The sequence below is a fragment of the Barbus barbus genome (assembly GCF_936440315.1).
Source record: "Barbus barbus genome assembly, chromosome: 14".
In the NCBI taxonomy this organism is placed as follows: domain Eukaryota; kingdom Metazoa; phylum Chordata; class Actinopteri; order Cypriniformes; family Cyprinidae; genus Barbus; species Barbus barbus.
The window spans coordinates 17,016,239-17,038,797 of record NC_136742.1 but is presented as its reverse complement, the minus strand read 5'-3'; the positions used below and the strand labels follow the sequence as shown (position 1 = coordinate 17,038,797).

General features: G+C 36.1%; 2 protein-coding genes across 7 annotated transcripts in view; one reads left to right on the top strand and one right to left on the bottom strand.

The window, feature by feature from the left end:
* Positions 1–12,578, top strand: part of LOC306880702 (intersectin-2-like) — a 43,634-nt gene extending 31,056 nt beyond the window's left edge. Inside the window, exons 20-40 of the mRNA XM_079434423.1 lie at positions 1,197–1,318; positions 1,410–1,564; positions 3,011–3,083; positions 3,237–3,415; positions 3,962–4,017; positions 4,142–4,308; positions 4,471–4,504; positions 4,606–4,727; positions 4,950–5,046; positions 5,180–5,371; positions 7,018–7,139; positions 7,253–7,359; positions 7,992–8,175; positions 8,489–8,587; positions 9,157–9,324; positions 9,454–9,663; positions 9,758–9,879; positions 10,085–10,167; positions 10,254–10,337; positions 11,183–11,356; positions 11,443–12,578. Of these exons, the coding sequence (XP_079290549.1) occupies positions 1,197–1,318; positions 1,410–1,564; positions 3,011–3,083; positions 3,237–3,415; positions 3,962–4,017; positions 4,142–4,308; positions 4,471–4,504; positions 4,606–4,727; positions 4,950–5,046; positions 5,180–5,371; positions 7,018–7,139; positions 7,253–7,359; positions 7,992–8,175; positions 8,489–8,587; positions 9,157–9,324; positions 9,454–9,663; positions 9,758–9,879; positions 10,085–10,167; positions 10,254–10,337; positions 11,183–11,356; positions 11,443–11,600 (2,708 nt within the window). The 3' untranslated portion in view covers positions 11,601–12,578. The remainder of the gene's footprint in view (positions 1–1,196; positions 1,319–1,409; positions 1,565–3,010; positions 3,084–3,236; positions 3,416–3,961; positions 4,018–4,141; positions 4,309–4,470; positions 4,505–4,605; positions 4,728–4,949; positions 5,047–5,179; positions 5,372–7,017; positions 7,140–7,252; positions 7,360–7,991; positions 8,176–8,488; positions 8,588–9,156; positions 9,325–9,453; positions 9,664–9,757; positions 9,880–10,084; positions 10,168–10,253; positions 10,338–11,182; positions 11,357–11,442) is intronic.
* A 261-nt stretch (positions 12,579–12,839) lies between these two features.
* LOC306880082 (protein FAM228B-like) lies at positions 12,840–16,889 on the bottom strand. 6 transcript variants are annotated; one of them, XM_079433371.1, is made up of 9 exons: positions 16,816–16,889; positions 16,417–16,576; positions 14,473–14,614; positions 14,312–14,389; positions 14,039–14,233; positions 13,624–13,704; positions 13,430–13,517; positions 13,129–13,273; positions 12,840–13,027 (listed from the first exon to the last, which is right to left on the bottom strand). In XM_079433371.1, exons 2-9 carry the CDS (start codon positions 16,428–16,430, stop codon positions 12,955–12,957), a joined length of 816 nt encoding a protein of 271 aa, XP_079289497.1. In that variant the 5' UTR covers positions 16,431–16,576; positions 16,816–16,889; the 3' UTR covers positions 12,840–12,954. The 6 variants fall into 6 exon arrangements, with proteins under 6 accessions (XP_079289497.1, XP_079289495.1, XP_079289498.1 ...); XM_079433370.1 differs by having other exon boundaries at positions 12,860–13,027; positions 14,033–14,233; positions 16,816–16,869; XM_079433369.1 differs by having other exon boundaries at positions 12,841–13,027; positions 14,039–14,389; positions 16,816–16,870.
* Between the last annotated feature and the right edge of the window lie 5,670 nt (positions 16,890–22,559).

Below are 22,559 nucleotides of genomic sequence, written 5' to 3'. Positions count from 1 at the left end.
GTGTGTGTGTGTGTGTGTGTGTGTGTGAGAGTGAGTGGGTGAGGTCCTTTGCTGAAGCTTAAAAATGGCTTGTATTCATCTACCTGGCCATGAATATGATGTTTTCATTATATTCATTGTAATGGGTGTCGTTACTCTCACGGCCTCATGATTCACTTTAATTACCTGCCATTAATTATCCGAGTTCATATAACAGACTCCACCAGAATGCGAGTGTTTTGGGAGAAGGAAGGTAATAGGCTGCTAAACATAGAGTTTCATACAGTATGTTTATGTATATTTTAATTTCACATAATACTCTGAACTCACACTGTGTTCTGTGTCTTAAAGGAATAGTTTACCCCATAAGGAAAATTTTGTAATCATTTACTCACCCTCGTTTCTTTCTTACAGTATGTTGAACACAAAAGAAGGTATTTTGAAGAATGCTGAAACAGTTGACGGTCCCCATTGACTTCCATTGAATTTTTTCCCCAACTATGGAAGTCAATGGGGACAACTGTTTGTTTCTTCAAAATATCTTCTTTTCTGTTCAACATGAGAAGGAAACTTATACAGGTTTGGAACAACATGAGGGTGAGTAAACATAAGGGTAAATTATGACAAAATTGTGAACTATTCCTTTAATACTTATTTAAACAATGTCTTATTATGTTTATTATAATGTTACTTCGGGGATAATTCTCCCAAAATAGAAAGTCCTGTCATCTTTTTCTCACTCTGTTGACTTACTTTCTTCTGTGAAACACAAGAAGAAAACGTGAATAACTGGTTCAGTAGATTCATTGAATTAATCAACTGTAACTCAGAACGGAATATTACATACTGTATATGGAATAATTGGAATATTGCAGTGTTCAATGCAAAAATTTGATTCAGTCGAATGTTTCACTCATATATTAGAATTTAACAATAATTTAATTTTTTACTTGTTACTAATGATGTAAAAATATAGCATACATTTATATACAAATACATTATACAAAACTACTAAACTGAATCTAAAATAAAGTAGTCTGTTACGCTCAGAAAGTGCAGAGAGCAGTGCAATTATTACGATAGATATATAATGATGTTTGCAGATGTGGGCTTTCTGTAATGAAGATTTTTTTATATGTTGAAATATGCATTTGTAAATGCGCCGAATGGTTGTAAGATGGTTGTTTTATGGTTCTAAGATGATTATTTATTTGCAGGCTTGCAGCCAGTGGTGACTACTGAAGCTACATGTGCTTCCCTCACCACCTACAGAGCTCTCTATCCCTTCACAGCACGCAACTCTGACGAGCTCACACTGGAGGCAGACTGTCTGATCGAGGTTCTGAACACGTCAACACATTCACTCACGCATCAGTTGTAGTTTTACTCATTCAAGTACACATATAATTTGGCTTCCTGTGGATCCACAGGTAGATGAATCAACAGTTAGGGAAACCGGTTGGCTGTATGGGAGTTACCGTGGTAACAGTGGCTGGTTTCCAGAGAGTTATGCTGAAAGATGCAGTAAAGCCACTCTGACTGAACTGACTGAACAATCCGCAGCGCCCTCTACCAACTACCCTGGGTATGGCACTAAAACTGTTCAACTATCACTCTAATAAATGCTGGGTTAAAAACAATCCAAGTTGAGTTAAACATGGACAAACCCAGCTTTTGGGTGATTTTGACCAAGCGGTTGAGTTAAATGATTGACCAACCTGTTGGGTAGTTTTACTTAACTCAACTGTTGTTTAAAAATTGCTATATGACTGGCTTAAAACGAACCCAAAATAGGTTGGAACTTAAAAATCAGACACATAATTACTAGAGGCCTCAGTAGCTAATAGTCAAAAGTGAACATAATATTAATAAGCAATTTATTACAGGTTTATTATTTAATTTTTATTTATTGAACTTATTAATAAATGTTAATTTCCAGCCAATTTTGGGTTCATTTTAAGCAAGAAATATAGTCATTTTTAAACAATAGTTGAGTTAAATAAAACTACCCAGCAGGGTGATCAAACATTTAACCCAATCACTGGGCTTGTCCATATTTAACCCAACTTGGGCTGTTTTTAATGCAGCATTTTTTGTAGGGTTATAACTAACTATGCAATTTAGCTTAACAGCTCAATTTTTTCAACCTGTAATTGATATATATGTCTTGGTTTTTAAAAGAGTGTTTTTTTAATCAGAGAAAACATCCTTTACAATCTTTCATCTATTGTAGCCCAGTAGATTCAAATTTATTAATATTATTATTGAAGCTACACACAAAAACAAGTTGAACACAATCAAGGATTTTTTTCCACGCTAAAGGAAAAATAATAGAAAATTAAAAAAAAATAATTTCTAGTTACATGCCCAAATATAACAATAAACAGCAATATATTTGTACTAAAACCATTTCACTATTCCCTAGAAAATGCCATAAAGACTTCAATGAAAAGTAATAATGCAAATTAATCATATAATCAGATGTTTGAACTGATTCACTGATAGTTTGTGATTCATGGAAAATAATCGAATTTACAACAGACCAAGAAGTATTGTAAAACTATTCAAATCAAACTTAATGGCCAAATAAAAAGATATTACAGTCACAATCTCAATATTCACAATGTTATATAACAATTTTATATAACAACAATATTCAACACAAATATATTGTGAATATTTGATTTATTGCCCAGCCTTATTACTAACATACATATTGTTTTGATGAGCTTCACCTTTGTTGCCAAAAAAGCGGTGTCCGTATGTGTCAGACGTTCCGAAAAAAGAGTTAGATGCAGTCGTTTAGACTGTCACCGCTCTTCTATTCCTAATCAGTGAGTGTGAAAGACCTTCGTCAGAGATTCGGTAGGTGTGACATGATCCTTAACTGCTATGGAGCTGGTGGGACATGATCTTAACAGACTAACTTATATTTGTTGGTTTAGGGTTCTGTTATTAGTTTTCATAATTTTTAATACTTAAAAAATATATATTTTGGATGAATGAAGTCCTTTAAAATTCTTTTTCCCAGAATTCCTCGTGTGGACATAGAAGGACCAACACCAACACACACACCAGTGTCTTCAAACACACAGCACTCACAGGTTGGCATATGTGAATATACACAGACACACCATATATGATATATCTTACATACAACATTGTTTTTTTGATCACTGGGAGGAAAATGATAAATGGCAGGAATATGACCATCATGATACTCTGCACATCATTTTTTCTGTGTTTTTGTGCAATAGGCTATAGCTCTGTGTGAATGGAGCGCTAAGACCGACAGTCACCTGGGCTTCTCTAAAGATGACGTCATCACGGTTCTGGAGAAGCAGGAGAACTGGTGCTACGGAGAGCTCAACGAGAGCCGGGGCTGGTTCCCTTGCTCATATGTCTCCATGGTTATCACCAATAACACACAGACCGAGTAAGAAATGGGATACCTATCCCTTAACCTCATAAACTTGCTTAACTAAATAATTAGTAAGGTGCAATTAAAGACAGCTGATTTAAAAAAAATTTTTTTTAATATTTTGTTAAACAGTATTTAACACATTTTAGATAATTATGTCATATTATGTCATATGTCAAGTATTAGTACCATAAAAAAGGTCAAAACTATTTAAAAAATATTTTAAGATGTGCTCTTATTTGAGATACAGCAAGGATGATTATAACATTTAGTTAAACTATGTATTTAATTCAGTATTTTTAAAGTCTTTATCTAAATATACATTTAGATGGTAGTATTTCTCTGTTTCTTTGAGCAAAAGCTAGATTTGTGGTACTCTGCATGAAAGGTTTGAATCAAACTTCTGCTCAGATTTTTAATGTTATCAATCATTTTCAATGTTTCAATTTATCAATGTTATCAATCATTTTAGAATAAATTATTGATTTAATTAGTGGCCAATAAATATACTGTATGCTAGTAACAAACCTAAAGCTTTCATGTTGTTTGTGTGTCTTCTAGGCCGTTATATTCTACTGTGGACGAGACTGAACTTTCAGATTCTGGTCCGTTTGAGGGTGAGGAGTCTGTTTATGTTTTTATACAACCACCTCTAGTCATTCAGATGAGATATTGTGACATTAAATTGAATCGTCATTTCAGAGGTTTTTGTCATGGTTCTATTTGATTTGTTCTTATTAGAGTACGTGGCTCTGTACACATATGAGAGCCCAGAGTCAGGTGACCTGACGTTCCGTTCGGAGGATGTTGTCCTGGTTACAGAGAGGGAAGGAGAATGGTGGAGAGGGTGCATCGGTGACCAGTCTGGCCTCTTCCCTTCCAACTATGTTAAACCCAAAGAGCCTGACGTATGCATATTCAGATAATTTTTTTTTACTTTAATGTTAATTTCAATTATTATAATGAGTATAATGTTCTTTTGCAGAGAAATGTTTTTGCTGTTTCAGAGAGATAAGATTTAGATTGGTGTGTATTTTGACAATAATTTGCTCACTTTGTTATCATTTTAGACTGCCAATCCTGGAGTTCTTGGTAAAAAACCAGGTCAGATTTCAGATTTGAGTTCAATCACACAGAAACAAAAATCAAGGCTGGTTGTTTTACATTTGAGACATTATTCATTTGCCATCTTCATTGGTCTTCAGAGATTGCTCAGGTGACTACGGCCAATGCTGCCGCAAAACCAGAACAACTGAGTCTGACACCTGGTCAGCTGATCGTGGTGCTGCATAAGAACTCTAACAGCTGGTGGCTGGGTGAACTACAGGTTAGTACTGTATATCACATAACCAGACTTAACCTAACCACAGGACAGCATTTGCTAATAGTGTAATATAGTGCATATAAATACATTTTAAAATGTTTACATTTTTAGATAGATAGACAGACAGACAGACATTGTGACATTTTCATCGCTTTGTATAAAAACAATAGAACTCGATGGAAAATCACCTGTTTTTAAAAACTAACAAATGTGTGTGTTTTATAGGCACGGGGTAAAAAGCGTAAAAAGGGCTGGTTCCACTCCTCTAATGTCAGATTACTGGAGGCCAACAGCGGCAAAATAACTCCTGCATCTCAACCATGTAAGATACACACACACACTCTTTCATTCACACTCTTTTGTATGTGGTTGTATGTACGTGTTGTTTTCCCTCCTCTGTCCCATTCTGCTCCATCCATCCATTCTCTCTGTCTTTTCTGCTCTTCCCCCTGTAGTGTGTCAGGTTATTGCAATGTATGACTACAAAGCAGCCAATAAGGATGAGATGAGCTTCCAAAAAGGTCAGCTGATCACTGTACTCAACAAGGACAACCCTGACTGGTGGAAAGGAGAGGTCGCTGGGGTCATAGGGCTGTTTCCAACTAATTATGTGACGATGACCACAGAATGTGATTCCAGCCAGCAATGTGAGTACTAAGAGAGTTACTTGATAAGTTCCTGTTTCCACATCAGAGTTCAGAGTTGTTTGTTTATAAGGCAAGGGTGGGGAAAATATAAGCTGATTGGATTAATTTACTCTTTTAAAAAAGAGTAAATAAAAAGATGTTTGACTTTTTTACTTTTGATGATGGATAGAAAAGGACAGAGACTTTTTGGCCGTAGCCTGCCTTTCTTTCTTTCTTTCTTTTCTTTCTTTCTTTCTTTCTTTCTTTCTTTCTTTCTTTCTTTCTTTCTTTCTTTCTTTCTTTCTTTCTTTCTTTCTTTCTTTCTTTCTTTCCAACAAGTTCTAATATATTCTCCATCCATCTCTGCATTATTCATTCTCTCTTCTGCCCTTATCTTCTCTCTTCCACCCTTTTTCCACGTCATTCGCCTCATCTGTGTTTTATTATAGGACGATAGCTCTGGCCCCTCCTTCCTCTTCCTCCTCTCTTTTCTGGATCAATCAGAACACTGCTCCGGTCCAGGAAGCAGCCTCAAGACTCAAGACTAACTAGATTTGTTTGGATTTAACCCCTCCTCTTCTACTATTTCTGTTTAGACTTGGCTTAAATCACAATGGAACCCATGAGTTTACCTCCACTGGCTTTAGGACATATATTTCTTACTGTTTAATTGGGAAAAGATATCACATGCTTCTTTTCTAAGAAGTGACATGAATTAAAGGGGCCAAATCATGAGTGACTAAATTTCTCTTGATCTTTTTTGAAATAAAAATTCTTATGTATTTCAAATCTAAACTTCATGTCCAGTACCACAAACAAACACAATTTTTTTTTACTAAGCTACAAAAATGGCAGAACCAGAAAAATTGACTATTCAGTAAATTGACTAAATTGATCTATTAAGTGTTCAGTAACTTGATTGGCCCGGTCCTGGTGAGGTAACACAGAAAAACCAACAATTAAAGTTGTGATTTTTAAAATTGTGATTTTTAAAAAAAGTTTTACAAAGGTCCTTGATCATTTCAGTCTGATCAAAACTGATCATTTCAGTTTTATTTTTATTTTATTTTTTGCACCCCAACAGCAAATATGTATCCCAATGTGCCCAATTATTTATTGCATCAATAGCTGAAGATCATATTTGATGGCAACTAAAACTGCTTGTTTATTTTTAAAATGAAAAACATGACTAAGAAAAATACAAAATATTGGCACAAAAACCTTAACTAACATTATAGATGGACCACAGGGTAAAGAATGAATAATAAAACATATATGGCGTGGCCCCTTTAAAGTGAACTACCCTTTAAGTCAGCACTGTTCATCAGCACAATCATATATTTGTATATCACAGGAATGTTAGTCTGCCTCTGCGTGTTTAAATGTAGTCAAAGGAACTGATGACCAGCCACACGTGTTGCCCTCATACTTGACCAGCTATGCAGCCAGCTAACAGTCGTGACCTTAGAGATCTTAGAGAGTTCGCTCTGAATGTCATAACATTTGCTCTGGATGCATTTTTGTATGGAAAGTATTCACAATTATATGAAGCAGAATTTCACAAATAAAGTTTTTAATTGTGAGATGCTGTAGTGATGTGTTTGCTGATGAGTGCATGTGCATGTGTGGCTTGTTCTGCGTGTGTGTGTGTGTGTGTGTGTGTGTAGGGTGTGCTGATCTGCTCAGTTTAGACTCTATGTGCACTGAGGAGAGGAAGAGGCAAGGCTACATTCATGAGCTCATTCAGACAGAAGAGTCCTATCTGGAGGACCTGGAACTGGCACTAGAGGTGAACCCTACAGCTACATCAACAATATTTATGATATATAAGTAAATTCTATTTGTTTGGACTCTAAGTTACATAAACATGTTGATTTGGTTCCTGTGTGTGTGGAAATTCAGGTGTTCTATAAGCCAATGGCAGAGTCTGGGCGGCTGACGGAAGCTGAGATGAGCATGATCTTTGTGAACTGGCGGGAACTGATCATGTGCAGCACCAAACTCCTAAAGTGAGTGCCAGAGTCCGTCTGGAGAATTGCAAGTGGCACCTAGTGAATGTTCAGTGTCTGGTTTGAATTTATTAGTTCTTATTTCAGTTCTATTTGATGTTTGCATGATTAGTGTGTTTTAAAGGCTTCTGGAAAACCATTTATGTAACACTTAGGACTATCAACTAGCAACCAAAGGATGCAAATAAAAATGAAAGAAGTCAAGTCAATACAATATTTATTAATGTATTTTCTCTTAATGAAAACAATGTCTCACTAAGTACATGCATTTTGAAATGTTTTTGTTGCTTAAAATATTATTACATAAAAAAAAGCTACAACTAAAATAATTTTTATTAAAAAAAACAATAGAAATAAATATGACATTAACAACACAACAGTAAAAAGATTACATTAAAAATAATTACAATACAATAATAATTTTTACTTTTAAAATAACTACAATAATACAGTAAAAAGCATATTTAGTGTATACTTTTATTTGTCGCTACAAGTGGGGTGGCTAAAAGTGTCTCTCTAATAGGTCATTTCATATTTAAAGTACATTTTGATTCCAAGACAAGCAAAAGCAAATGTATTCAGTGTATATTAGATATGTATCATAGACCAGGTGATATCTTCGTGTTTTTCAGAGCTCTGCGTGTCCGTAAGAAGATGGCTGGAGAGCGGATGCCGGTGCAGATGGTGGGTGATATTCTGTCCTCAGAGCTCTCTCACATGCAGGCCTACATTCGATTCTGCAGCTGCCAGCTCAATGCTGCGGCCCTGCTGCAGCAGAAAACAGACAAGTCACCCGACTTCAAACTCTTCCTGAAGGTAAATGGAGTGCAGTACTTTCTAGTAACAGCACAAGTTTTTACAGGACATTCTACTGCTTTCAGACAAGTATAGCGTTAACCCTAGTCTGTATTAAACAGTGAATAATATAACAGTGCAAAGTAAACTTTTTTTCACAATAAATAATTTTGGTTTAGTTTTCCTGCTTGGTCAGTTATTTTGTAAATTTTTCCCCGTGGTCCACAAGATGGTGCTACTCTCTCGTGGAATACTGTGGATGAATTCACTGTTGATAGTGATAAGACATTAGACTCTTTTCCTTCTCTTCATTCTGTGTTTATCTTCTTCATAGAAAATTGCCAGTAATTACCGCTGTAAAGGAATGCCACTGTCCAGCTTCCTCCTGAAACCCATGCAGAGAATCACACGCTACCCACTGCTGATCAAGAACGTATGGGAAGCCTCAACTATGGAAAATTTAACAATAGAATGAGAGAAATAGCAGCTATTATAGAAAGTCAGAGGAAATAGAAAGTAAATAAAATAAAGGCTACATTAGCAAACTTCTTAAAGATAATATAATTAAATAATAAACTAATATATATATATTATACACACATTTAAATGAAAATTTTGGGGTTCGTAAGATTTAAAAAAATAATTAATAATCAATACTTTAAATCAGCAAAGACATTAACATTATTACAATTAATTTTTTCAAATAAATGCTTTCTATTCTTCAATTAATTCTGAAAAAAGTATACGTAATAAATACTGTAAGATGTTTCTACAGAAAATATAGTGTACTATATATGGAATAACAAAATTTATCAGCATTAATACAGTAATATTGTATTATTAGTAGTAGTAGTAGTAGTAGTATTAACAAGTGGGAGGATGAAAAATTAAATATTAATAAAACGTTTTTTTATGTAAAAAATTAAATTTTTACATTTCTTAAATTCAGCAATATACATGATGTTTATTTAGGTTTGTTGTTTCTGAAATCTGATGGTCTAGATTCTGGAGAATACCCCTTCAACTCACGCAGATCATACAAACCTGCAGGCGGCACTCGAGCAGGCCGAGGAGTTGTGCTCACAGGTGAACGAGGGTGTTAGAGAGAAGGAAAACTCTGACCGGCTGGAATGGATCCAGTACCATGTGCTGTGTGATGGAATCATCGAGGTGAGATCACTGCAGGAGAGCTGCTGTAGACCTTTTTGTGCAATATAATGACCTCTAAGTGTAAAACAACAGCTTTTATTATGTGTTATGGTATTTCTGAAAATGTTTTGTGTAATATTCTCATTTTAGCACCTCGTGTTTAACTCTCTGACAAACTGCCTCGGCCCTCGAAAACTGCTGCACAGCGGCAAACTACATAAGACCAAGAGCAGCAAGGAGCTTTGGGCCTTCCTGTTTAACGACTTCCTGCTCCTCACCTATACCTCCAAACAGTTCTCATCTGGGCCTGACAAACTCTTCAATCCCAACTCGAATGCACAGTACAAGATGTATAAAACGGTAAAGCAACATGACTGGTGTCCATCTGGAGCTTGTTTTGTGTTAAACTCTTTGTACAATGTCCCTATCTGACACTCTGTCTCTCTTATTCTAGCCAGTGTTTCTGAATGAGGTCTTGGTAAAAATGCCCTCCGACCCTTCCAGTGATGATCCAGTTTTTAACATCTCACACATTGATCGCGTTTACACTCTTAAGGCTGACACCATTAATGAGAGGTACACCTACTATACAAACATTCAAGCTAAAATGCTCAGATAAAGGCCTAAAGCTGTAATCATAGATGCACATGATCCACTGAACTTAAAATAAAATAAAGGTTATACATAATTCAGTTTAGTGTATAAAGCAAAAATACTCATTTATTACAGTGAGTGTCTGTTGTACAACAGTACAGTATTGATCATTTTATGGTTAAATTAGGACTACCTGGGTACAGAAGATCAAAGCAGCATCTGACCACTTCATAGAGACTGAGAAGCTGAAAAGAGAGAAGGCATACCAAGGTTGGGATTTTTTGATGACTATTAAGAGAGTCAAAGTCAATGGGATTGAATGTAGCTTTACTCATAAAAGCTTGTTTGTTGTCTAGCTCGCTCGCAGAAGAACAGTGGAATCGGGCGACTGTTAGTAACGGTCCTGGAGGCGACAGAGTTGAAGCCCTGCAAACCAAATGGTTAGAACAAACACACACCCACAATCTGGGCTCAATTCACACAAGCATCCCAGAGTCACTTCATTAATCATTGACCCTAAAATCATTGATTTTAAGTTTGTATTTTTAATTCAGTTTAATTATTATTTTTTGTTTTCTAGTTTCAGCTTTTGTAGTTTTATTTTTATTATTTTAACAGGGGCGTTATTTGAATTTTTAATGCCGATTAACCTGTAAGGTTTTCAAGTTTTAGAATATAACATGTATCAAAAACTAAAAATTGAAATATCTACAGTATATTTTATTTTAATAAATTTTGAAGTCAAATGTTTTGCAGTTTGTTCCAACCGAATGAGATTTAAATCAAACTGGGTATTTTCATAATATAATATATAATATAATTTTTTTTTTTATATTTAAGATTTTAATTTCTTTAATTCTGCAATGTATTTCCTATTTTTAAATTTAGCTTAAATTATTATTATCTTTAAATTTATATACTGTGTATTAAAAATAAAGTATTTGTTTTTTTTTTCAGTTTGTTCCTGTTGAATAAGAATCATATCAAAATTATTACTTCCATTTTCAACATCACAAAATTTCTCTAAAAAATAAGAAATATTATCTTAGATTTAAATATTATGGCATATACATTTCATCCAAAGTGACTTAAATTGCATTAAAGGTATACATTTCCTCCATTCTTTGGTAATCAAACCCATGGCACTGCTAACTGTTTGTACTGCAGGAAGCTGTTTGTATAGTATATAGTTCTCTAGTATATACATCTAGTTTTAAGGACGTTTAGATATTAATACTGGAGAACAAGCCAAAATACTAATTAGGAAATCGATGTGTGTTTATAGGGAAGAGTAACCCGTACTGTGAGCTAACTATGGGCGCTCAGTGCTACACGTCCCGCCATCAGCCCGACACGCTCAACCCCAAATGGAACTTCAACTGCCACTTCTTCATCAAAGACCTGTATCAGGACGTCCTCTGCCTCACCATCTTTGAAAGGGACCAGTTCTCTCCAGACGGTGGGATTCCACGTGGCACCACACACACAAAATATACATTCACAAAATCATATGAATTTCTTTAACAGATTGTGCTTTCAATACAGATTTTCTAGGTCGTACTGAAGTTCCTGTAGCAACAATAAAGAAGGATCAAGATGGTAAAGGTCCTTTGGTACGGCGTCTTCTGCTTCATGAAGTTCCAACTGGAGAAGTTAAAGTGCAGCTTGACCTGCAGCTCTACGATCAAACACCTCACCCGTGAACTCTACATCTGTTTCATTAGCACTACAACATTAAACAGATCACTTAACAAAAGGTTATTCATTAGTGTTCATTTTTAAATGTATAGGAATGACCCTGTACACTTTTGATATGAAAAAGGTGAACCACTTAACAGATGTTTACATGCAGTGAAATAGAAGCTAGTCTCATATTTACTCTCACGCATGCTTGATGTTGTATAATGGGGAACATTGGGTAATAACATGATGATTTGTTTGGGATAGGAACTGGCTTGTACTTTGAAATTTGTGCATTTTTAAAATGTATTAGTAATCTGAACATTTTCGACATTTCTACACCTTTTTAAATTTGCCTTACTTTTCCTTTCATTCTTTAAAAGCCAAAGATTGCTACAGTAGAGTTAAGACAACTCTGAAATACACTGCTCAGCATTATCAGTCACCGGCAGCCTTTAATTGATTTTATTTTATTGTACTGCCTTAATTGCTGAAATTCAGTCATTTGTAGATTCCATTAAGCCAATCATACATGTGCTTCCCTAAACTGTTCCCGGAGCCCTTCAGCACATGCTTAATTGTTTTATTATTAAATACTGAAACACAGTTTTAAAAACACTGTAATGTATTTAATTATATAATGTCCAAATTATATATAATGTTATCTGAAATTGTGTGACGGAAAACAAATTATGCTTTAAATTCCTAATTTTACAAATTTTGGGAAGATTTATAAATTCTTTAAGAATGTATAATAAGGGTCTTAGGGTTTTCCATTGATGATTTTAATAACAGCATTTGGTTTATGAACAGACTGGATCTGGATGTTGTACACTTGAGTTGTTGATGATGGATGTCGGACGTTTGTATATTATTTGTTCTTTGTTTAATGCATAATTGTTTAAACATCTATGGGAATAGATTATTGTATGGGTTTGGGTACAATTCTTATACACCAAAGACAAAAATAAAAAACAGAGAATATTAACAATGCTTATCATAAAATAACTGTTTTCTACTTTTTGTTTGTTTTGATATTTTTTCTATAAATGTAATTACTTTTTATTTCACATAATTTAAAAATAATGAAAAACATTGCAAAAAAGTGGAACCATAAAAGATTCTGTAGTGTGGATTATTCTTACTATAATTTCGTCAATTTTGCTCTAACCACATTTGATTGCCAAAATCTGATCACTTTACAGTTTCCAGATACTGCAGAACAGAATATTCATTGTTCAATAAGCACTAGACACACTACACACTGTACACCTCATTATTTATAGTACTTTAATGGTATAACAAGCACCATTGTCAGTAATGGAAGACCTGTGTACATACAAACTCATGTCAACAAGGCCCTAATGAACGCTGTCATCAACAACAGGACCAGCACTGAGCGAGGAAGCACCGTCCCTCTGGCAAAGCCGAATGCGAAGTGCATGTACTCCTGAATAGCGAGAAATTACCTCAGTATTACTGGAACAGAAGCGCTAGAAACATAATGACTGACACAAAAGCAGCTCAGATCAGTGAGCCTGAAGCAAGTACCTTGATTTAAACAGACTGTGGTTCTCCCAAAGTCTTTCTGAGGCAGTATCTTGGGAGGCTTTGGCCCGTGACTGTTTACGGCTCTGTTGGGAAACAGGTGGACTCTGGAGAAGTTCCTCCACTTGTTGACGATGATATACATGACCTAGAATACACAGTTTAGAGGTAATAACAAAAGCCATTTTGTTTACCTCATGTGTTTCAATGAATTCCCCCTCAAACAAAACCCCAAAGCAGTTCAATAGCCTGGTCATGAATAACAGCAAATAGATTTGTAAAACGAATTATTAGTTGACAGCACCTGTTTGGCAGCGAAGTATTGCTGTCTTTTCTTTAATCCTGGCTCGTGACTGAAGAGACAGGGGATCCTCCAATGTTGGGGTGGAAATCTGCACAGAAAACAGAATCCTTCACTAAATCAATTGCATACCATTGTTAATTCATTTTGTTTAGTTGTTTAACTATTAACATTAAAAAGAATATGATATGACTCACTTTGCGATGATGTGGTGTGTTGAAATGGTACAGGAAGGGGTTGTACTCCAGAGGATCATAACTCTCTAGAAACACAAAACCCTGAAAACACAAAATACATTTGAGTTATTAGGGAGGTTTTGGAAATACTGCAGTTGAAATTAGAAATACGTTTTCCATCATTTTCATGTGTTTTGATCATAAAAAATTGATCAAACATTGTTTATTGACTTTTTGAGTTATTCCGTGACTGTAATAGGCCTAGTAATACTTTCAAAAGCTACATTTGGAAAATGATCTGATTAAGGGTTACCATGAAATAGCAGAGTGTATTGATTTTTCTATTTTGTTCTGTAACTTAAGTATCTTAAGGTTACAGTGCATTGCTATTGTAACAGTATGGTTATTCTAATTGCTTCTAATACTGTACCTGTACCTTAGCATTACAGTAGTTGATGTAGTGTGCATGCATACTCCTCATCTTCTGTGTCTCAGTGTAGCCATGGTGTGTAAAATGTTGCTCAATGCTCTGCTGTACCGGCAGCCACACACTCTGTGTCCAGCGCTTATGGAGCAGTTTACGTTTCCTCAGGTCCAGTGTGCCTCTGTGAGTAAGGTAGCGGTCCAGATTCTGTACTGACACACACACAAACACAAATGATTCTGAGGTAACAGACAGATTCAAGTCTGAAAGGCCACAACATATTACCTTTATGAATCCAGCCTCAGTCTCCAGCAGCGGCTGTATAATGGCAACAACTTCTTGCTGCTCAGAGTGTAATTGTTCCTGCAGGTGAACAGACAGTGAGTTGGGTCAGAGTGCAACATTTCTATAATATGTGGTCAGTTTGTATGCAAATGTGGGTGTACCTGTAGTTGTTTTCTGGAGATGAGAGAAAGGGTATGTTGCATATCACCTGCAGTCTTTGTATGTGTCATTGTGCTAGTAGGTCGGAGATTGTTCTTGAATTTCCAGTCTGACAAGTTCAATGATGACAGCCGTTTGAAGACACTATAGGGACAAAAGCAACAACACTGACATTTATAGCACTGTTGTAAATTTAGAAAAATGCCAAAACAGTCTGATGTTCTCAAACCACAATCATTATTCACCTAAATATATGCAAAACATAGTTTAATTCTAAAATCCAATAATATTCTGCTGAATATGCCCTATAAAGCTTACCATAGCATATTTTAATATTCAAGGCCTCTAAATTATCAACCTGATTCAAATTTTGCTTAAAAACCTGTTGAACACAATTTACTATGCCTTTTGACAACTGATTGATAGTTCACACTTTTTAGAAAAGCAAATGGCCTTTTATCTAGAATTCTAGAAACATGCCCCCTTCTGGTGTCTTTTTGCTGTGAAATCTTTACAGATTTTTATTTCATTTAATTTATTTATATAGCGCAAATAAACGCAACAGGAGATGACCACTGTGATTTACAGAGTATAAAACTAAGATACAAGATAAAAAAAGCAAAAAATCAATAAGACATAATTAAGAATAGCTAAATGCTCAGGCCAGAAAATAAGATTTAACTTCGATTTAAATTCATGTACAGAGGACAGGGATCTCAGATAAAAGGGAAGACTATTCCAGAGCCTAGGTCCAACAACAGCAAATGCACAATGCCCTCTTGACATCGGTCGTGTTTGAGGCTGAGCTAGAGAGTAACTGTTTGTGGACCGTAGACACCTGCCTGATGTGTTCAGATTTAAAAGCTCAGACAGGTATGAGGGTGCCAGACCATTTAGAGATATAAAAACGAACATCAATGTTTTGAAATCAACTCTATGATGTACCAGCAACCAATTTAGAGCTATTAAAATAGGAGTAATATGTTGGCATTTGCGGACTCCAGTTAGAAATCTGGCTGCAGCGTTTGCAACCATTTGAAGCCTTGTAATAGAGGACTGGGAAATTCCAGCACATAAAGAATTACAATAGGAGAATTTATAAAGTAAACATAATAACTTTTCATATCTGATTACCCATACATAATTTTTCATATAAATCATGTTAAAAAGTTTCAAATATGATACATCAGGCTTTAGAAGCACATTTATTTGTAGACCTTTCTGATCATTATTATATTGCATTGCCTTTTATGTTTTTCCCGACAGTTAAAACTAAAGTTTTGTTTAGAAAACTATTCATTTAAATATTACTAAGACATAATTGGGAGATACACATAGAGAATAACAACTGATATTTCTATACATTTTATGTTAGTAGTCTGCTATACTGTTACAAAGATGACATTGCTTTACATTACAAGCTATGCAAATTTTATCTTACCTTTTGGCCATATAAATATATCAGCAACTGCACCAAATTGCATTTTTTGTTCAGTTTGGGCCTCTGAATAAACCTCCATATTTTCCTATATCACACTATTTGAGCCATAAAAGCCTGGTGCATCAAATGTGCACCTTAATAAAACAAAAATATAAAACATAAAAAAACAATGCAAACTTTGTTTTGTTTTACCTTTAAAAAAAAAAAAAAAAAAAAAAGATATTATCTAAAGTTTCAATAAACTGTTTCATTTAACAAAAAATAAAAAAATATATTATTTCATATGCCAGGCTTTACTGCAATGAACATCTCAATATTTTCTCCTTAATGTACTGACATAGTGACATTAGAATGACTAATTTCAGAATATTAGAAAACAATTGGGACAACCACAGTCAGTTTACTCCTATTGTAAGCTTAATTTGACTTAATACATTTCGTCTCCATTTATATTAAAGTGTAATGAGGCTGTGATCACGGGGAGGTTGCGTTCAGTGAGTGTAACCTGAAGTGCAGCATCTAATTCCCAATGGCTTTCAGCACAGAACACCCTTACACCTCTCTGTACATGCAGGGAAGAAAGAAAAGGTATCCATGCATGAAGTCCTGAGCTGTACAGTGCTGAAAGACTCCACCTGGCAGGACCACCCACACAGATAACTAATCTAGAAAGGACAATTAACAACCTTTTACAAAATGGCAACTGAAAAGCAACGGCCAACTGTATTAAAACGGGTTCTCTCAAATTATTTGCTGTCACTCAGTAAATATATGAACATTAATATAAATGTGAAAATTATGCAAGCAAGTAAATGAGTGATGGGGTATCTGTGGACTTTACCCTACTAGTATAGTCATTGAAATGAAACATGAATCGGTACACATATTTAATGTTCATACTCACGGTGTCGTCGAAATGATGGAGAAAGCTGCAGCTCGCAACTATTCTGTTAGCTACTGCGCGCCCCCTGTGTTGCTATGGTGACGTCTCTCAAACTCAAAGAAATCGTGAGCGCGCTCCTTCAGACACAATCTGCTGACATTTTCATAGTGTTTCAAGCTTTTAAACCATTTAAAGGGTTATCTTCTCTGTTTTCGACCCAACAGGCTGTATAATTTATTTCATTACAATAAGATACAGACAAAACATTATTTATAACTCACAACAACTAGGCTAATATAAAGTGTCCTTTTGTGCATATTTAATAAGGTGCCCAATCGCTCCGAATAGAGTTAATTGTCCTGTATTAAGGCATAAAAAAAGTCTTTATGAAACCCATACTGCTAGTGTTTGATGTAATTTGTAGATAGAGATAGATAGTACAATACTAGAAATTAGTATTGTTGTAATTAGGCTAAATATTTGCTTATAGTTATCACCAAACTGTCTCTAGTTTGCTGTAGATCATTAAACGGTTAATGCGGCCCTTTAGAAATCTGTAAGAAATCAGTTTTGTGAGGTAGTCTACCTCTGTTTGCAAATTCTGCCTGCAAAGGCACTGGCTCTAATGGCAGCAAGGCAGCTTTCTGATGCAGCTATAAAATTATAATTATAAAATCATACAATAATAAAATCTAGGACCAGAGGACCTCTAGGGCCAGAGTGGCTTCAGCAGGACCCTCTGGGACCAGAGAGGTTGACCAGCCATGGACACCAGCTCTGGCTGAAACTCTGGGGCAGCCATGGCTGTAACTTCTTTGGCAGCCATCGCATGAATCACTGGGAAGCTTTGAAATGGACCCTACTACAACAGAGAGCTCTGGAACTGTCGCAGGTATGGGGTTGCAGCAGCAAGAACATTCAGACCGGGACAAGAAGCTCTGGGACCAGGGAACTCTGGAAAGGTATCCTGTCAAGTAATCTCTGTGGTGCCTTTGACTCTGACCTCAGCCGGTTCTGGGACAGCAGCATCAGGAACCTTTAGGATGACCTTTACAGTGTTTACTGGAGCAGCCCTGACAGGATCTTTGGGACACATTTGTCTGTGGCAGAAACCTTTGGAGCAGCATTGAGGGACCTCTTGGATCAGCAAAGAAATGGGCTTCCACTACAAAATGCAAAAGATAATGAAAATAGAATAATAAAAATCTATAATCTTTGATGCTTGATTGGTGAATTATGCCAAGCCCACAACACACAGTGGTTTAAGAAGGGTTTGCTGATTCCCCCTAGTGGGCCCCTGGTCCCATTTTTGAGAACTGTTGGTTTAGGCCCCTCATGTGAAAAGCATTGAAATTACAAAAATTCCTGAAATGTGTCACGGATCTGTCATCTCTCCACCAGTCACGATGCACTCACACACCTGGTTTCTCTTAGCAATTGATTGAGCACACCTGCACATCATCTGTTCATTCATCAACACGGCTACAAATACACACACCTCACAGCACTCCGGTGTCTGGTCTCGTTACAACCTACAACGTGAATCGTTCCTACGAAGAGGACTACTATAGCAATCATATCTCTATGCTTGATACTTACCGTCTTGTCTACTTACCTGCTGTGTTTCATCTCAAGTGTGTCTTCCAGCGATCCCAAGTCTGTCAGCTCCCGAGTCTCGTCCTGGTCCACTGTGTTGGTGAGGTGTGTGGTTAACTCCTTTTTAAAGACATAATTGTCTCCTGTTTAAAGAGGATTTCCAAGTTACCATTCCTCCTGATCACCGAAGAATCCGAGAATCATCGCTTACCTGTCTCATTCCATATCCTCAAGTCTGTCAATAAAAACCTGTTCACATCACGTCACGCAGTCTGAGTCCCTATTCTGTAACAAAATGTAGTAGTCCAAAAAAATTGTAGTCCAAGAACTCAAATCACAAACACAGAAAAACAACCTTTTTACTTCCCAGCTGAGTGAAAATCATGAAACACTAGGCAGCAATGACAATCCTGACAATGAACAGCTCAAGTGTAATTACAGAGAATAGATTATGAAAATCAAACTTGTATTGGCTCTTTGTGATATTATCGGTATGCGGTATATGTTTGAGCCATACCTACCCTGAGTCATACCTACCATGACTAAGCAAACGAGGTTGTACGCATGAAACAAAACGCTCTATGACATGGAATCAACGATGTTAAGGTAAGTATAAACATTATCTTTCTGAAAAGTCAAAGTAACAATAGATGCTTACAGTAGATCCTACATCATTATACTGCATTGTTGGAAAGAGTATACATATTGCTTAGGGCAAACTAAACAATGTGAATTCAGCATGCTTAAGAGAGCAGTTTTCCGCAGTCAAAACAAATGAAAAGAGACTTTCATTATCAATATAAAATTTAACCATCTTTATACTTCTTAAGCAGATAAAGATTCAGGAGAAAGTTTTCACTGACATTCATTGATTTTTCATTCCACTAAAAGTTTTATTGAAGACTTTTATTTGATTCCTTCAAAAAGTGTAAACACTGTGTTTACTTTTTCTAATAGATTTGATTTGTATTCCTGGATACCAAAAGAATACAACAAACTCTTAAGAAAAGGTATGAAATGACACCAGCCACATCAAATAAGTATGTTATTAGGACTAAATAATGTAAATAAATGCTACATTAAATATGAACTCTTGCTTTTTTTCTAACAGCCGATGAACTGGTGAAGATTGTGTCAAGGTCAGAGTTGTAAATTAATGGTAAAAAGTTGTCTTTCTATTAGTATCAATTCTTATCTCATTACTTGTGCTAAAATATTACCTTTTTCCGTAGGCTTGAATGTTGGCACAATATCTACTCCATCTATTTGAAAGATGATGGTCAATTTGGCCCAATCAAGTTCATTAACACATGCGTTCCTGATTCATATTTGATGGGCTTATATATTTGCTATATTTATCATGACCATATTGCATCTCTTTTCAACTCTTTTGAAAAGCTGAGGGCACCTATGGTCTTCTTAAGAGCTAGAATGTATAATGAGGCCAAAGCATCTTGGTTATTTTGGTGTAATGTCACTGTGAAAGATACTGAAAACTACAAGTATGTAACAGATGCTTGGAGCAACCCAAAGGATCATTTACACATGTTTGATGAACGTATAGTGAGCAACAACAATCTGAGGTAATTGCATTTCATAGTTTTTCCCTTTCTGAACTAGCACCTCTGAAATGAAATGAACATTTCTGGAATACTTGAGATTTTCATCATGCAAACGTGTACAGTATAAGAACCCACTGTTGAATTAACTGAAAAATATTTATAGATTAAGTATACTCTATGGTATGCTCAACTTTAGTTTACCTTACTGAACCTTACTAGTGAGCCAACATGAGCCACATCATTTAACTTTATTTTTTTTTCTCTGCAGCAAATTTGAACGGCTTGGCAATGTGCATGCCCTGGGTTTCAGTGATCTGTATCCTTTGCTTGTTCTAGTGGAAATAACCCAGGCAATGGATACAGCACCACCCCTATGTATTAATGACGATTATGACAGGTAAAGGCAACACATTATTTCACACTGGTTCTCAAACTTTTTTTACACCCAGTGCAATCCCAAGTACCACAACATGTGCCATATTAGATTTAGCAAGTGACTGTTTCTTGGTCAAGCTGTTTTTCTGTTTTCACACTGTATAGACCTACAGACCTACTGTTGCTTTAGCTGCTAATGAGCAAACTAGCACAGCAAAATTAAAGATTTGCATTTTTAACGGCTTTTCTTTAAGGACCTTTGAACTTCAGTTTTTGCTGATGACGAGGACATCCCTCCCTACTCATATGATTGTGAGGTTAAACATATTAGATCGATGGGTTCTCTACGATAATTCAAAGTTACCATATGATCATTTTAACCCCAAGAATGCTGATTTTAGAGGAGATTTCACCATCCTGCTTATTGGCTATGTTAATATACCACAAGATAACCAACAAGGTATGTTTATATCATTTCACTGTACTGTCAGACAAAAAAGGTTCTTAAACTTAAACTTTAGGGGTACAATAGCCCTAAAAGACACATTTTAGAGCAGTGGTTTTTAATCCTGGTCCTGGGGACAACTGCTCTGCACATTTTGTATGTCTCCCTTATTTGACACTCGCCTAAATGAGCTTGTGATCTGAATCAGGTTCAATAAGGGAGACATTATAGGCTACAAAATCTGCCGAGCGATGGGTCTCCAGAACAAGGATTGAAAGCCACTGATTTAAGCCAGCTGCCCGATTTATAAGAGTCCTTTACGATTGTTGCTTGTCAGACTGTACGAACATCGTATCAAGAACATGTCACACTGAGGGATCTCTATGGAAGCAGAATAATGACAATAGTTTCTAAAACATAAAGCAGGCTGAATTCCACAAGTCGAAAAAAAAAGATGCATTGCAATTAACAGTGCCTTGTATTTCCAGGGCTTGCATTTTTAGGTCCTAAAATTTAACATAGTTGTTTATTTAAGCTGTGAATATTTCAAGTCAAAATGTTTCACACACATTTTCATAATAAAAAATTTAATAATTCATATTCACATTCCAGAATTCACTTCCAAAATATTCAATCTGTTTAAAAATACGATGTATAATATTCGGCAGGCTAATTTCGGTCATTTTATTTCACTTTCCAAATTCGCTGCCACAAATTCAGTGGTTAAAATTCGGCAGAAAATTCAGCGAATAGCAGTAGAGCACCGATGCATGATCTCCAGCTGATGTCAGCCGCTCACCAGCAGGTGGTACAAGCGGCTGTTGATGAAGGCCATATGTGGATCAAGTCATTCCTTCACAAAAACTGATTTGCAGAAATGGAGCAAGCGCTAAATAAGTTTTGATTATCGGGGCCAATATAAACATGTGGAAACACGGATTGTGCATATGTTTAATTAAACATCTTTGCTGTTTCCCGTAGCCTACATGTAAGCAGCTTTCTCTACTACAAATGAGATTATAATGCTCTTTTACCCAACGCTGAAGTACAGAACTAACATTACATCTGAGGAACACATATATTGCTTTCGGTTGCTTAGTTTCTGTAACTTTGTGTCATGGATTGTGTGACTCTGTGCTGTAATACTGGGGTTCCCCTCATACGTCACACTCCAGGATTCCCCAACGACGAGTAATGCGCCTCATTGAACTAATACAGTGATATAAGACCTCAGATCTCAGAATACACTTTACTGATGATTATGCGAACTATATTGACAGCTAAGCAGATGCAAGATTTCACGCTGTTTCCCTCAGTAGTAATGACAGCTATTATTAGGCTTGTTTGAGATGCGCCTCGCCTGAAGTGTAGGTGAGAGTAGGCGGCTGCAGTGAGGGGAGGCGTGAAATAAGCTCAGTCAAGACGGACAGTTCTGCCCTCTCGAAGTAGAACAGATACCTACGAGATTCTGCTTCCATAGATCTCAGTTGTCATTATATGTCAGACAACAGTCAAGACGTGTTAAAAACAGATGCGCGCAAGAAAACTTGCCCATATCAACCCATACACATTCAGTGAGAGTTGCATTGCATGTGGGGCTGAACTGTTGGCTATCATGAAAAGTCTACGAATAGCAGCAATACAGGTGAATTTAAAGAAGCACTACACAGTACACACCCACATGAAAACAGCAGTGCAACTGGTGTTTGTCATAGCAAAGGAATTAATACTTGAAATTTCTTCTAACCCCTTCCACCGCTCACAGAATTCCTATGATATGTTGCCTT

Coding starts and splice junctions, on each gene's coding strand:
- LOC306880082 (XM_079433369.1), bottom strand. Junction 14,390..14,472: donor TCTCCAGAAAACAACTACAG/GTACACCCACAT, acceptor GTTCACCTGCAG/GAACAATTACACTCTGAGCA. Junction 13,274..13,429: donor AATACTTCGCTGCCAAACAG/GTGCTGTCAACT, acceptor TGTGTATTCTAG/GTCATGTATATCATCGTCAA.